The sequence below is a fragment of the Pongo abelii genome, chromosome 8 (genome assembly GCF_028885655.2).
Source record: "Pongo abelii isolate AG06213 chromosome 8, NHGRI_mPonAbe1-v2.0_pri, whole genome shotgun sequence".
NCBI classification, from domain to species: Eukaryota; Metazoa; Chordata; class Mammalia; order Primates; family Hominidae; genus Pongo; species Pongo abelii.
Window position 1 is genome coordinate 35,072,806 of NC_071993.2, and position 17,408 is coordinate 35,090,213.

The 17,408-nt window shown below is 37.6% G+C and overlaps 1 protein-coding gene across 34 annotated transcripts in view; it reads right to left on the bottom strand.

Annotated features, from left to right (window-relative positions):
- PARD3 (par-3 family cell polarity regulator) overlaps nt 1-17,408 on the bottom strand; it is a 713,016-nt gene that overhangs the window by 340,610 nt on the left and 354,998 nt on the right. For 26 of the 34 annotated variants that reach the window (XM_024253532.3, XM_024253529.3, XM_063727276.1 and 23 more), the window contains one exon: nt 2,491-2,622. The exons of the other annotated variants lie outside the window; for them this stretch is intronic. In XM_024253532.3, the coding sequence (XP_024109300.2) occupies nt 2,491-2,622 (132 nt within the window). The remainder of the gene's footprint in view (nt 1-2,490; nt 2,623-17,408) is intronic. 34 annotated transcript variants of the gene reach the window in all.

Genomic DNA, 17,408 nt, shown 5'->3' on the forward strand with positions numbered 1-17,408 from the left:
AATACAAGTGACAACGAGGATGTGGAGAGAAGGAAACCCTGGTATACTGCTGGTGGTAATGTAAATTAGGACAGCCTCTATGAAACAGTATGAAGTCTCCTCAAAAACTTAAAAAAATAAAACTACCATATGATCCAGCAATTCTGCTTCTGCATATATATCCATGATAAATAAAATCACTATATCAAAGACATATTTGCAATTCCATGTACACAGAAGCATAAATTCACAATAGCCAAGATATGGAAACAACCTAAGTGACCTACAACCGATGAATGGATAAAGAAAATGTGATATACACTGCGTGTGTGCGTGTGCGTGTGTGTGTGTGTACACATAAATGTATAAAATGGAATATCATTCAGCCTTTAATAAAAAAGGACATTCTGACATTTGTGACAACATGGATGAACCTAAAGGGCATTATGCTAAGAGAAATAAGCCAAACAAAGAAAAGACAAAATCTGTATGATTTTACTTATAAGTGGAATCTTGGAAAAAAAAAATGAACTCATGCTAACAGAGTACAATGGCAGTTATCACAGGGAGTGGGGTGTGGAAAAGGGAAAAATATTGGCCATAGGGTAAAAACTTTCAATTGTAAGATGAATGAACTCTGGAGACCTAATATATAGCATGGTGAGTCTAATAAACATATTTTATACTTGAAATTTGCTAAGAAGCTAGGCACAGTGGCTCATGCCTATAACCATGACACTTTGGGAGGCCAAGACAGTAGGATTGCTTGAGGCCAGGAGTTCAAGACTAGCCTGGATAGCAAAGTGAGACTGTCTCCACAAAATAAAACATTTTTTTTAATTAGCTGGGCATGGTGGTGTACATGTATAGTCCTAGCTACCAGGGAGGATGAGGTAGGAGGAACACTTGAGCCTAGAAGTTCGAGGCTGCAGTGGGCTATGGTTGCACTACTGCACTCCAGCCTGGGTGACAGAGCAAGACCCTATCTCAAAAAAATTAAATTAAATTAAATTTTAAAAAATTTGCCAACAGAATAGATCTCAAGTGTTTTCACCACACATACAAACAAAATTATATCTACGTAATGTGATGGATAAATTATCTTTTTTTTTTTTTTTTTTTTGAGAGGAAGTCTCACTCTGTCGCCCAGGCTAGAGTGCAGTGGCGCGATCTCGGCTCACTGCAAGCTCCGCCTCCCAGGTTCACACCATTCTCCTGCCTCAGCCTCCCGAGTAGCGGAACTACAGGCACCCGCCACCACGCCCGGCTAATTTTTTGTATTTTTAGTTGAGACGGGGTTTCACTGTGTTAGCCAGGATGGTCTCGGTCTCCTGACCTCGTGATCCACCCGCCTCAGCCTCCCAAAGTGCTGGGATTACAGGCGTGACCACTGCACCCGGCAGATAAATTATCTTGATTGTGGTAATCATTGCATTAATATATACATATATCAAAACCTCATACTGTACCCTTTAAATATATACTATTTTTATCTGTCAATTATACTTCAATAAAGCTGGGAGAAAGCACAATCAAAATTATAAAACACTGGGATTCCCTACTACAAAAAACCCATTGTGAGTCAATAATAAACAACTGAGGCATTAAAAATATAACACTGAAAGAATTAACTCATCATGGGGTGGGGGGAGGGGGGAGTGATAGCATTAGGAGATATACTTAACGCTAAATGACGAGTTAATGGGTGCAGCACACCAACATGGCACATGTATACATATGTAACAAATCTGCACATTGTGCACATGTACCCTAAAACTTAAAGTATAAAAAAAAAAAAAGTGGAAAAAAAAAAAGAAGTAACTCATCAGATACATTCTGAGTCTTCATATGAAAGGAGGACTTTTCTAACTGATGCAACAACGTTGTAAACAGTCATTCTTTCCAAGTCAGAAAACAATTATTTCTGAGTGGTAAACAATCCTGATTTCACGAATTGTAGGTGGCTGCACTGCACAGTGAAACAGATAACTCTAAAGACTGATAAACCTAAAATAGGTCCTCGAAATTTATGAAGAGATAAGTGCCCAAACATGACAAAATACTGCAATCTAAATTCTAAAACAACACCATAGGATATATTCCTCTCGTACAGTGAAGTTAGATGCAACAGAAAGTTTTAATTTGTGTCTTCAGATCCTTCGACTTATTGCCTATCAAAGAAAAGAAGAGCCTTGAAAGTCTACTCACTAACAGCATGATTCTCTGCCAAACATCTGTGCCTCTGCAGCATTACAAACTCTAAAGCCCTGAACCTTCAGAATCTACTGCAAATATTCATAACTGCTCACAATAAACCTGTGATCAGAGACCAGCCAGAAATATCCTGCATTTATGTTAGATAAACTCTGACACAGAGACTGGTACTTAACTAAAGTTTGTTAGAATAATTAACTTTTAATCATCACCAATGATTGAGATGGGAGAAACATCTTTGGGGTATGGGACAGGATGTTACAGCAATGACGCACATAAAAGGATTTGTCATGTTACCTGTTCTTGTTTCTCCAGCCACTTGCCCACCATTGGGTGACTGGCACTCAGAGACGAGCGAGCATTGTCTCTCTGAAATTGGTTAGACCAGTTACTAGTATCCCGTGGGAGGCTTCTGTAGTTTTCATCTTTCTATTCAAAAAGAAACAAAAAGGTGTCTTGTAAAAAACCAGACCTTGCAAATCAGTAATGCACCTGGTTTTTCAAAAGTAGCAGAAAAATGATTCTACATATTTAAAACATCTTTCCAATCCTATACAAAATAGCTGATTGAGGACATTCCACCCAGATTAGACCTCGGAATTATAACTATGTGCCGAGGATAGGCAAGTCTAATAATTACAGCAGGAAGGGTGGCACACACATGGCACACAACAGACAAAACACTACACTTTGCACTCCTACCCAAATCGATCACCTAAACCAAGTAGGTACACTGAAAAGTGAAAAGTACTTCCATACGAGACTTTCACTCTCTCTCAACTATGGCATTTTCTCTTCTTTCCAGTCTCATAATTAAATTATGAGGTACCATCTTAATTCATCAGAAATGCTAAAAATAAGAAAGATTAATAAATTTGCCCTTCAAAGCCTTATGGTTTTGTGATTTTTGGATAAGAGATTTAGATTATTCACACTGTTTCTATTACCTACTTTACAAGATAGTAGTCAGCATTAACTCAAATATGGGAAAAAACTGGCCTATCACAATTATTTGTTACATAACAGATACGTAATTGTTCACTGTGACATGGATATGACAAGTGATGTTTTTACATAAATAAATATTTATCAGCTAAGTTTTTAATACTCCCCAGAACAACCAAATGCTACTTGATATTTCTTTCAAATAAAAAATTATAATAACTTCCTTTGGCTTATGAGCTGTAAAACTTCATTTCAATGTTCTGAAAAGAAATGAGAAAGCTAGTATAAACTAGGGGAGTCAAACTTTTTAGTTCAACGATGAAATCTAAATCATCTCCTACAAGAACAAAGTAAAATATTACCTTCAGTTGGATCCACTTAACTCAGTATACCAAGTTAGAAGAAGTACTAACATATTATCCTTAGTAACACTGTTAAGAGTAATCTGGCTATAAGTATTATATGCGTGATTGATACTCACTCTTCATGTGCTAAACTATATGAACACCCAATACAAACACAGAAACAAAAAAGTGCAATATAATAGGTTTGCAATGTATAACATTTAGTTATAGATCAGGATACTATTTGCTCTTCCTTCATGAGTTCCATCAGGGAATAAAGCTTAAAAATGAATTGATAGTCTTGGGTTTATGTCAATATATGTTCAAACATATGTTCAGACAAAAGGAAATTGATAAACATTTACCAACATAAACTTTGACATGAAACTTTATAAACTTTAAGAATTAACCTGCAAGAAATAAAATCTTTAAAAACCCAGTAGCGAGATGAAACTTTAGCAGCAAGTTTTTTTTTTTTTTTTAATAGAAATGGTAAGGTGAAGACATGGACAAAAACTAACTAAGGAAGCAAACTAGAAACTAACGTTCACCATATCTCAAGATACTAAGAGTCTCTCCTTAAAACTTACGCTTCAGAAAAAAGGAAAGGAAATACCATTTCATATGATAGTCCATTGATATACTGATAAGCTTATTCTGATAAGAATTTCTTATACTAATAAGAAATTCAGATAAGTCATAAAGGGTAAACTTATTAATGACAGAACTTTATTTATTAGTGACAGAACCTTATGTGTCTAAAAAGAGAAGGAGGAATTAAAGTACACTGAAATGCAAGTATAATTTTTATGTCAAAAATAAAAATTGAGGCTATCATTGACTAGGGACCAGGCTTTCATACTCATTTCCCACCATTTGAGGTGATTATTACACCAACTGCTTACTTAGAAAATGAATTATTAACCCAAAAGTATTTTTAAAAATCTACCCTCTCTTTTCAGTAGGAACTGTACTTCAGAGAAATCAACAGTACCAGTTGATGAGGGGAAACTTGTCTTTTCAGAAGAATGCCAAATAATGGAAATAGAACTAATAACAGAATTAGAAATATGACCATTTTCAACTCCTAATGAAATAATTAATTCAGGCAAAGATAATCATACTAAAACTATTATGTTAAGAGTTGACAGATAACTGGATATTTGCATAGCGACAAAATATCACTTGAAAAGAAAAACAGTCTACTTTTGAAATGAAGAGATCAGGCTCCACACAATTCTCACCTTTTGGTGTCTGGAATCCAGTATGCTACTGGTACCCACCCCTCTGCTCCTTCCTGAATCTATGCCATTTTTCCTCTTCCCGTAAATGGTCTTGTTGGCTCTATGGACTGCTGATTATCTCTCTGGACAAGCTCAAAAAGTGCACAATTTCACCACGTCCTACCCTGACAACTTTTAAGCACAAGTCACGAAAACAAAACTGTTTCCTGAATTCATGATCTCAGTTTCCAACAAGAGGTCCCAAAGATACCTCGAAACTGAGCTCCCTATTTTGACTCAGGCACCGTTCCCTAAAATATTTAGAATTAGCTTTACTCTCTTTCCTCCCTCTTTGATCTCCACAGCTTCTAAGTCTTATTGATACAACATTTTTGCTGATTTTGGTCCTTGGCCATAAACCTAGTTCAGGATCAAGTTGTCTCTTACCTGAAATTTTAACAGTGGCCTTCTAACTGGACACAGGCTCTGGCCATATCCTCTCTAACAATGTTCTGCACCACTTTCTGGCAGAGGAGTTTCCTAAAACATATGTTGGATTACATCAAACCTCCAGCAAACACTATAGGTAGACCAGAGGGAATTTCAGACAATGGTGCTTGCTGTACCACACAAACTTCTTCACCTTCATTCTTGCTTTCTTTGAGACCTGTACTTCCAATATCATTTCTTCTATAGAAATACTGAACATTCTTCAAAGCCCAGTTCAAATGCTACTTTCTAAGAAGCATTCCCTGATTCTCAATAGAACTAATCATGCCATGCTTTTTGTTACCACTCTGTTCTAATTTTAATTATGGTTCTAACTTACAATTTAGCTAATTTTTTTTTAATTTATAAAAATTGATATTTCTAATCTTACAGGGAAGCCTGGGCAGATCATCATTCACCTTTAAACCCAAGCACTTAGCGCAGTGGATTACACCAATGTGGATGACTTTTTCATGAATATTTTTTATGTTCCCTATTTCACATGGTTTCAGAATCCTGGAATTTAAAAAGAACATTTTGATAAGTTGTTTTAAAAATTGTTTAGGGAATGCTTCAAAGAGGCATTAAGATAAACTTTAGTAAAATGTATTTTCAGTGAAATGTAATCACTGTATTTTTAGATTTATACTAAAAGATGTATACCACTGTTATATGCCTATTTCAATTTCATGTCACACCTACAGCATATGATGTCTGTGGCAAATGTGATTATTTCCAATTGCACAGAAAAAATAGTACACTGTTTCTCCATGTAAGTCAATTATGACATGCAGTACCTGCAGCACAGCAACATACAATAATCAGATTAAGAGAAAGAATGGCTGAAGATGGCAAGGTCTGCACTTTTCCACTGCACTTGAAGAATTCTACAATTTTATATTTGCAGAATCAACTTTGAGTTCATGGATAATAAAACTAAAACTAACATTCACTCTCATAACAAAGCAATTTTCCTAATTCATGTAAAATCAATAATGAATCCATATATTGACTTATGTATAATGTATGAAAAGTGCAGTTATTTACAGCAATCTTGAATTATTATCAATCAATTGAAGAATTTTTAAAATACATTATTAATTCCTATCTACATATTTGTTATATTTTTGACAGCATCATGCAGGTCCTACTAGCATTTCAGTCATGTTTCTTCCTCCCAGTCCTGAAGTCTGGAGACAAATCTAGTTCACCATCTACTGCATACAATGTGTATCAAGTGCATACAAGGACTGTAGGCCTGTAAAGCTGTGTATCTGTATTTATGATGGAAAGGTATCCATAAACATCGCAGCATACAATGTATTAAATATTTTCTACAACACAACTTATACTAGATACCACTGTCCACTGAAATATACATCATGCACTCTATTTTCAATTTGAAAATACTTGCTTTAGTGTAAATAATTGTTAAAATATGGCAGTCATAACCAATCTATTCAAGACTATATACACTCACTTATGAATCAAATTATAACTACAAATGAAAAATTTTAAATCAAATATACATAATTCTAATGATTATAAAACTTACTAATGGCATAAATTGTTAGAGTTATTACTTTATCTAAAAGATCATACAAAAAAATGCCATAAGAAATTACTCTCCCTTTTTTAAATTATAACTTTAATCCTCCACTTATGAGGCTGCCCCAAATAGCTGCTCAGCTTTGTGCTAGGTGGGAAATTTTCCTTCTTGCCAGGGAAAAACAGATGTTCCTGCTGTGATCAGTGATTTTCCTTATCATCTAAATGTACTGCCACAGCATCAGGTGTCAAAAAGCCACTCCGGCTGGGAAATGCATATTAATTTGCTGCTCCCTGGTAGCGGTATCCTGGCTACAGAGAAAATCTCTTTCAGGGTAAGGAAAGTAAGTGTCTTCTCCCACCTTAGCCCTCCCCAAGCTTATTACAATTCAGGAAAATCATATAGAGCCCACCCAATGCCTTGAGATAGAAGCTCATTCCCGGCATACTAAGCTGCAACTCCAAGGCTTTATCTCCCAGAAACAGCTATTTAGCTGTTGGTCAGATTTCTTGGCAAGACTATATCCGTGTGTTGCAGAAGTCAGAACTGGGGTTTCATGAACATTATAGAAGTCATAAACATTTCTGTGTCGGCACAGGAAACCCAACTATGTTTCCACCTCGTTTCAGTGCAAAAATCTCAGTTTTTTTAAGAATTATGAGAAATCATAGCATATTTTGAAATACAAAATACTCAATGCATATACATTTCATTCAGAACCTCTATGCATCATATGGTTTCAAATATTCCCGTGTGATGTTAAGATTTTACATTTCCCACATATTTCAACTCTGCAATTATGGTAAAAGAGAATTCAATGTTCTGCTTAATTATTTCTCCAGGAAATGACACACAAAAAACAAAGGGAACTATTTTCAGGATATCTAATCTGAAATTAGGAGACTGAAGTAAAATTAATAATGATGTCTTAGAATAATTTTTTTTTGAGACAGAGTCTCACTCTGTTGCTGAGGCCGGAGTGCAGTGGTGCAATCTCGGCTCACTGCAAGCTCTGCCTCCCGGGTTCACACCATTCTCCTGCCTCAGCCTCCCGAGTAGCTGGGACTACAGGTGCCTGCCACCACACCCGGCTAATTTTTTGTATTTTTAGTAGAGATGGGGTTTCACCGTGTTAGCCAGGATGGTCTCAATCTCCTGACCTCGTGATCCACCCGCCTCGGCCTCCCAAAGTGCTGGGATTATAGGCGTGAGCCACTGTGCCCAGCCAGAATAATTTTAATTACATGAAGCTTGCTAAAATTATCAGCAATCATATTATTGATTTAATGTAGCAGACTCCTTACTGCCTTTGGGGCAGGAGTTTATCTTTTGTACCTCCTTATGGCTACACCAGAGCATGACCTTGGAAGCAATGCCATAGCTAAAGTGTATGAGAAGATAACAACCAGAAGGTGATCTGTAAATATGATCTGTACTTTCTGACCTTCATTCATTCATCTTCTAAAAAATAAATAATAACAGAAAAAAAAAAAGAGACAGATAAGGGTGAAATAAAATGACTCACACACACAAAATGCAGGCTTAATCACCAACTTGTAAATGAAGGCAGAAAATTCGGCAGTTCCCACTGGTTTAAATAAACTAAATGCCTATTAAGACTTTTTTTTAAATAAGGAAACCTAGAATTTTATTCCAAACGCAGTATTCATTATCATTTACCCTAGGTGCATGTCTATTCCTAAGTATAATGAACTAACTAAAAAAGCAATATTTGAAATCCATGCAAACCAACTTCCTACATGTAATGCTTAATGTTGTAGAACTGAGGCCAAGTAATCTGTTCCTATATTATCTGTAATTTCTAAGCCAGTATCCAGCAATTAAGTCAGCACTGGTACATGTATAACATCTTACTTTTCCTTTTTGCTAACAGGTTTCCTCACATTCTTAATAACTACTAATGAGAGGTGTGGAAAAGACAAATGAAAGAGTATGTGTTTATAAAGTTTTTATAACAGAACTATGGCAAGACAAAGAGGAAACTCAGACATCCATACATTTTTGTCAAAACAACCACATTGGGATCATTAGTGATAATTAATAGTTTGCTAAACTATGGTGGAGTTTGCAACCAGAAACACTGGTCAGAATCCAGAGATTTTGAATGCCAAAAGACATATTGTAGCACCTCTTTAGCTCAAATTACTTAAGTAATATTTCATTTTTAAATGTCAATTTTCTTTTTTTTCTGAGACGAAGTTTTGCTCTTGTGGGCCAGGCTGGATTGCAGTGGCTCAATCTCGGCTCACCACAACCTCCGCCTCCCTGGTTCAAGCGATTCTCCTGCCTCAGCCTCCCGAGTAGCTGGGATTACAGGCGCCCACCACCATGCCTGGCTAATTTTTTGTATTTTTAGTAGAGACAGGATTTCGTCATGTTCGGCAGACTGGCCTCGAACTCCTGACCTCAAGCGATCCGCTCGCCTCGGCCTCCCGAAGTGCTAGGATTACAGGTGTGAGCCACCGTGCCCGGCCAATTTTCTTTTTCAACTGAGTTAAAGTTTTGAACAGGAATAAGTAAAAAAATTTGAAAATAATTTTTCCAAGCAAATTAACTATCCAACAAATTAATAATATACAAAATAAAATATCCTAACATATATATCAAATTTTTACTAGGATTTTTCCTTTGAAATGTTAAAGGTATTATCCATAGTTCTTAAAACTCATTCTGACCTGAAAAATGAACTATATCATTCTTCACATTTGATAATGTCTTTTCCAGTCATTCTGATACATACTCAGTATCTTCTAGATAATAAAATTCATTTAATTTGGTGAGAAACTCAAGAATTCTGAATATGCCAAAAAATTTTCACGGTGGAATTCTAATATAGAAGAATTTCTATATTAGAAAGAATTTGAAAATTACAACTAAGTTTCCAAATACAATTCCTGTCACGGCAGCAAACCCTTCAAGTCGATACACTGACAAAATCAGAAGCATGACATTTTAGTTTTAAGTCATAACCTATAACTGGCCAGTATCTTGTTAACAGTCTTATCAAACAAGAAAAATAATCGCAGGAGTATGGATCTGTATCAGGCTATGAACATAAAGGGATCCAATATGAAAAAGGATTGGTCAAAAATCTCTCCTGGAGATGCAGGTCTGATCAAACTAAAACGGGTATGGATTTCTCTGAAGCCACCGGATCTGTCCAGAGAGCCAACCAGGGAATCCAAGGAGAAGAAAAAGATCAGCAAAACTCAACCACATCCAGGGTGCTTGTTTGAACCAATTTTCTTGGCTGTTCCTAATCCACTTTGACAGAGAAGGAAGCCGTGAAAAATTTTGGATACAGCATTTTAAAGCTGGAAGGAACAAGCTAAACAACAGCCAGGTTAACCTCTTACTGACTGAAAGAAGAAACAGGGATCTGGAGAAGTGATAACAAATAAATTGTGGAGATGAGGATGACAACCCATTCTCATGGTTACACCTACCCACCTCAATGCCCAAATTCCACTCACTCAATTTCCTTTTTCCTTTTTTGAGATAGGGTCTCACTCTGTCGTCCAGGTTGGAGAGCAATGGCACAATCTTGGCTCACTGCAACCTCCACCTCCCGGGCTCAAGCGATCCTCCCACCTCAGACTCCCAAGTACCTAAGACTACAGGTGCAAGCCAACACACTCAGCTAATGTTTTAACTTTTTGGAGAGACAAGGTCTCACTATATTGCCAAGGCCGGTCTTAAACTCCTGGGTTCAAATGATCCTCTTGCCTAAGCCTCCCAAAGTATGGAATTATAGGTATGCACCACCAGCCTAGCCTCTACTCAATCCTGAGTAATAAAATTTCCAACTTCTCATTCTTAATCTAACATGGAACCATAGTTTAGGCGGCTAATGACAATAATTTCTGACATCTAGTCACTGCTACACAAGCATCCCATCACATGGGACGGTATTTCTTGAATTCAAAATGATGATATAATCTTTGATCACAAATTATATTTTCATAGAGATGGTTGGTTCACTAAGAAATACTATACAGTGTTAAGAATAATCATACGTAAAATGTTGACTTTAAAATTGTCTCATTTCATTCTTAAAATAATTTTTTTAATTTTGTTTTAATTTTTTTTTTTTTTTTTGGGGAGACAGGGTCTCACTCTGTCATCCAGGCTGGAGTGCAGAGGCACAATCATAGCTCACTGAAGCCTCAACCTCCCCAGCTCAAGTGATCCTCCCACCTCAGCCTTCTGAATAGCTGAGACTATAGGCACACATTACCACACGTGGCTAATTTTTTTTATTTTTTGTAGAGACTGAGTCTTACTATGTTGCTCAGGCTGGTCTCAAGCTCCTGGCCTCAAGAAATCCTACCATCTTGGCCTCCCAAAGTGCTGAGATTACAGGTGTGAGCCACTGCACCCAGCCTCAAATTATTTTACAATACAAAGATCTGATTAATTCCAGGAGCTTGAGACTGTAGTGAGCAACAGCTGGACCACTGCAATCCAGTCTGGGAAACAGAGAGAGATCCTCTCTCAAAAAAAGAGAAAATCTCTTTCCAGGTATAACTTAGATTATCTTCTTTATCCTAGGAAAACATGCAGAAAGAGGTGAGGAAGAGATAGATGAGGGAAGTTTAACGTTTATAAAAAATTACAAAAATGTTGTCCACTCTTGGGACTCTGAGGAACTGAAGGACAGAGCCTAAAGGAAAGCTGCACGAGCCACAGCCTCCACTTGCTTTCCTGCACAGTATTTCATAAGGGCCATTGTGGCTCCTGAATTCCCCTAGAGCCACCAGCATTCCACTATCAGCAATGGACAGGAATGGAGAACACGGGACCACCATTTTTGACCTATACTCCTTAAAACAAGAAGGGTGAATGTGTGAAGGAATAAATAAATAAATAAATATTTCAGGTCCAATTAAATCTTGAAGATCTTGACTCACTTTCTTACACAACACTAAACATGAGAAGCAACATTTGACTAAAGCTGCTTAACTCTGAAAAACAAATTTATATTGAAACAATTTTAAAACATTTTAGAAAGTGCTTAACTTTGAAGGCAAGAAATACCCAACGACGTTTCATTTTCTTTCAAAAATGCTCAACTCTAAACATGTATGCTCCAAAACTAAAATTATAAGTAACAATAGCATTTTGCATCAAGAGTACTATGCAAAATACAAAAAGAAGGAAACAGATGCTAGAGAGAGAGGGAGAGATAGTAAAATACTTACAGCGGTTGCCTAATTCCAAAACACCTACAGTCTTATACATTATTTAGATGTGCATCATAAATATTTCATATTTAACTAAATATTTTTCATCTGAATTTAAAAACAAGTGTATATATACATATAAATAAATTACTACAATTTGAAAATGAAGAGATTTACATCACATATGACTAGTCTGACAATGTAAAATAATTACCACTTTCTTCCATTTTTCAGCCCACAATCCAAACTCCAATGGACTGGATGGATGAGTAGAAGAATTGGGTAATTTCTGTGAAAGTCCCTAGGTACAGTCTACCTTAGCTTTCCCCTTAATTGTGAAAGTGCCTCCTCAGGTACAATGTCTCCACAGATACTTTTTATCTTAATGTAGAAAGTGCTTATTTTCATTTATCATAATCTTATCCTACATATTGCTTCTCATACAGTAATGACTTTTGTGGAGAATTACATTGCCACATGGGAAGCATTTAGAGTAAAGAAATGGATGGCACAAACTTCTAAAGAACTGAGTTCCTCTCTACAACCACATCAGCAGAAAAAGCATGTTCTCTAAAAAGGATATTAATACTCAAGGAAACTATTTCTGTCCTCCATTCATGGCTAAAAACTACAATTTTAGAAAATGTGATTCAGGGAATTTGAGTAACGTCTATTGAAACCTTACTCTCCCCTCCCCCCCCCCAAAAAAACATAATCTAACTAAAGTGGAAATAAAACAGATATTGCAACAAGATGCCCCCAATAAAAATTAAAGACAAAAGTGCAAGTACCCAGCCAAGAGAATTCAGCACATTTATATCACAACTTTATCATTTAACAGCTGGTTGCACTATTAGGTGTATCATTTAACAGCTGGTTGAACTATTAGGTGAGTTATTTAAACTCTCTAGGGCTCTACTTGCTCATCAATAAAATGGGTACAAGGCCGGGTGCAGTGGTTCACACCTGTAATCCCAGCACTTTGGGAGGCCGAGTTGGGTGGATCACAAGGTTAGGAGATCAAGACCATCCTGACTAACACAGTGAAACCCCGTCTCTACTAAAAATACAAAAAAAAATTAGCCGGGTGTGGTGGCAGGCACCTGTAGTCCCAGCTACTCGGGAGGCTGAGGAAGGAGGATGGCGTGAACCCGGGAGGCAGAGCTTGCAGTGAGCCGAGATCATGCCACTGCACTCCAGCCTGGGAGACACAGCCAGACTCTGTCTCAAAAAAAATAATAAAATAAAATAAAAATAAAATGGGTACAGCAACAGTACCTACACTTCTGGTACAGGTATAATTAAATGATATATAACATGTAACACACCAAGCATGGCATAATGCCTAGGAATAGCAAGTATTCAAAAACAACTTGGTTATCATTAGTGAAAATATTAAAACCAAGAAAACAGATAATGGCTTATAGGTAAAATAGATGGAAACCACTTCTACTACCAAATTTCAAGAAATGTTGACTGGAACACATTTCTCCAAAGGCAGCCCAGATCATAACAGGAGCAGGAATATATGCAAAATTAAAAGAAAGGATGTTTAAAGCCCTTAGAATGCAAAAAGGTGCTCCAGTTGCAGCAATCCATCTGATACTCTTTTTGTTAATAACAGCACCTGAAGGGACTAGATCTAACTTCACAACTCAAAATAGGTTGGCTTATAAGCTGAATTATAAAAAATTAAAAATAGAAACTAGCTTTAAAAAATGAAGCCAAGCACGGTGGCTGATGCCTGTAATCCCAGCACTTTGGGAGGCCAAGGCAAGTGGATCACCTGAGGTCAGAAGTTTAAGACCAGCCTGGCCAACACGGTGAAACCCTGGCTCTACTAAAAATACAAAAAATTAGCCAGGCGTGATGGTGGGCACCTGTAATCCCAGCTACTGGGGAGGCTGAGGCAGGAGTATCACTTGAAGCCGGGAGGCAGAGGTTGCAGTGAGCTGAGATCACACCATTGCATTACAGCCTGGGTGACAGAGTGAGACTCCATCTCAAGAAAAATAAATAAATAAAAAGATGAAATGAGACCAAACGAGATTAAAATATTTTTCAATGTATACAGACTATGAAAAATTTTGTTCCATATAATTTAACCAATGATACTCCTGGTCCTCTCCCCTAAGTCAAGACAATCAGGTATAACATATTCATTTCCCTCTGTGATGTGTGTAACTTTAAGGGCACACAAGAAGGCTTCTGACTTTATTCAGGATTTATACTCCTGCAGTGGTTTGTGAACTCTAAAAATATCGCATCCAGGCTCCAAAATTTTATCAATAACACCTTAGGATTTTATCACTTTGAACACAAAATATTTAAAGCATATGAAGGCAGACTGTATTCCTAATGTAGCATAGAAAAAGATGAGACTAGGTTATCAATAACTCAGTGAGCCCAGCCTATTGTAGAAATGATTAATAACCATAACTGACTGAAAGTTCGAAAATGTGCTGCATTCAAATTAAGATATTTTAATACACAAAATAGAAGGGTAAAATGTATAGTTATAGAGACCTCTAATAGGAAATACAAATGTTGCAGCAAAATAGTTTAAAGTCTACTCTCAGCTGGATCTCCCTTGAAACTAATGCCGCAGAAAATTAAAGAGAGCTACAGGTCTGTTACAGAGGACATGTGATTCTAAAGAACTATCTCAGCTCATCCTTTAAACTTTTGGATGGTTACCATAATGCTGGAAGCTACGCCTGGCTCACAAATAACCAAACGATAAACAACTTCTTCTCAGCAGCCAACTGGTCAAGTGTATTTTGTGGTTTAAAATAATCTTCTTCAAATCCAACAGAACATAAAGGGAAAAAAATAAATAAAATAAACTTTTAAAAACGTAATTTAGAAATAAAATAGTGCTTTCAAATTTACTAATATGACAGTTGGCCTTGTAAATTAGAAAGAATAAATGAGGAGAAGCAGAAATAAGAAGTCAAACTGGTGCGGGCACAGTGGCTCAGGCCTGTAATCCAAACACATTGGGAGGCCAAGATGGGAGGATCACTTGAGCCTAGGAGTTCAAGGTCAGCCTGGGCAACATAGTGAGACCCCATCTCTTAAAAAAAAAAAAACAGCTGGGTGGGGTGGCCCATGCTTGTAGTCCAAGCTACTCCATGGGCTGAGATGGGAGGATCACTTGAACCCACAAAGTTGAAACTGCGGTAAGCCATGCACTGAACTCCAGCCTGGGCAATAGAGCAGAGCCAGACAGTGGCAAAAGAAAAGGAAAAGGAAAAGGGAAGGGGAAGAGGAAGGAGAAGGGGAAGGGAAAGGGGAAAGGGAGGAGAAAGGGGGAGAGGAGGGGAGAGGGGAGGGAAGGGGAGGGAAGGGGAGGGAAGCGGAGGGAAGGGGAGGGAAGGGGAGGGGAAAGAGAAGGGGGGAAGGGGGAAGCAGGGAAGGGGAAGGGGAGGAAAGAGAACAGGGAGGGGAAGGGGAGGAAATGAAACGGGGAGGGGAAGGGGAGGAAAGGGAAGGGAGAGGGAAGGGGGAGGGGAAGGGGAGGGAAGGGAAAGGAGAAGGGGAAGGGAAGAGGAAAGGAATGGGAAAGGGAAGGGGAAGAGAAAGGGGAAGGGGAGGAAGGAAAAGGGAAAGGGAAAAGGAAAGGGAAGGGAAAGAGAAGGGGAAGGAAAGGGGAAGGGAAAGAAAAGGGGAAGGGGAAGGGGAAAGGAAGGGAAAGGGAAGAGGAAGGGGAAGGGGAAGAGGAAGGGGAAGGGGGAAGAGGAAGGGGAAGAGGGGGAAAGGGAACAGAACAAGAAAGGGGAGGGGAAAGGGAAGGGGAAGGGGAAAGGGAAAGGAATGGGAAAGGGAAACGAACGGGAATGGGAAAGGGAAGGGGAAGGGAAGGGGAAGGGGAGGGGAGGGGAGGAGAAGGGGAAAAGGAAGGGAAGGAAAAGAAGAAGCAAAGAGGTTTTGAAAGGAATGAAGGAACACACAGAAACAGTAGACAGAAACATTGTTTTCATTAAGGCTTCTATCCAGAAAAATATTTCCAGTTCTATTTTTGTATTAATAGTCAACATCCAATATTAAATGAGTTGTAGGACTTTTAAAAGACTCAAAATTAATTTTTCATTTGAAAATGATAAATTTGTGCAATCTAAGTATGAGAGGAAGTGAAATGTCACAAACCCAAATACAGCAAATGTACTAGATTCTATTCTGCATTCACTTAAAGAAAAGATATCTCAAAAAAAAACATTATACAGTCATGTACCCCATAACAACGTCAATGGACCACATATACAATGGTGATCACATAAGATTAAAATCCTGTATTTTTACTATACTTCTTCTATGTTTAGATATGTTGGATACACAAATATCTAAATATGAATGCACCGTGTCCCAGCTGCCTATTCAGTATAGCTGCATGCTGTATAGGTTTCCAGCCTAGAAGAACAGGATATACCATGTAACCTAGGTGTGTTGTAGGCTACACCATCTAGGTTTGTGTAAATGCACTCTATGATGTTCACACAAGGATGAAATCGCCTAACAATGCAATTCTCAGGATGCATCTCTGTCATTAAGTGAGGCATGACTATATTCCTATTTGCTCTCCCTTAAAATGTAACCATACTTTGTTTTCAGCTAGACCCAAGGTTCTGCGGGAAAAAAAAAAAAAAAGACCGAGCCCTGAAAACCACAGAAGAGCTTTAAGGAAGCACACAAATTTTCTGGAGTGGGTAAAGGAATCTGTTGGTGTGAGTAATGCCTGTGTTTCATCTCTTGGAAGTCTACAGGTAATTCTGATGCACACCCATGTAGAACCTTTAAGCTATCTAGTAAGACAGTAAGTTCTGGAACTCAGGAATAGTACCAGCTGCTTGTTTCCTTCACCACCACCCCCAAGCCTCACTCCTATCCTATCTAGGACTTCTCAGAGCATTTTATACATCCTAACTACTTCATACTTTATCAGCCTAGAATTTATGTGAAACAATTACTAATAGCTTTAAAAATGTTCATCTCCTTACCAAATAAGTCTACTTGAGGAATCCAGTCAAAGAAAATAATCAGAGATGTCAACATAAATTGATATATAAGGACATTCTCTGAAGGGTACTTCTAAAGGTTACTTATAAAAGCAAACAAAATTGGCAAAAATATAAATGTCATACAACAGAAAAAACCATCAGATAAAGTTAAACATTTACTATAAAAACTCAGCACATAATATAACATTATGCAAACTATCCATATTTATGAGGCATAGGAAAATTCTCTCAATACAGCAGAAATTGGAAACATTGCAGGAAATTAAACTATACTTGGATGGTTCCCCCGGTAATAAGAATAGCCAACATCTGTATAGAGCCATGCTCCACAGAAGTCCTGAAGTTAATACATCAAAATGTCATTACTACTCATCTTCAAAATTTCAAATTACAATCATCCCTCAGTATCCATGGGGGACTGGTTCCAGAACCCCTTGCAGATA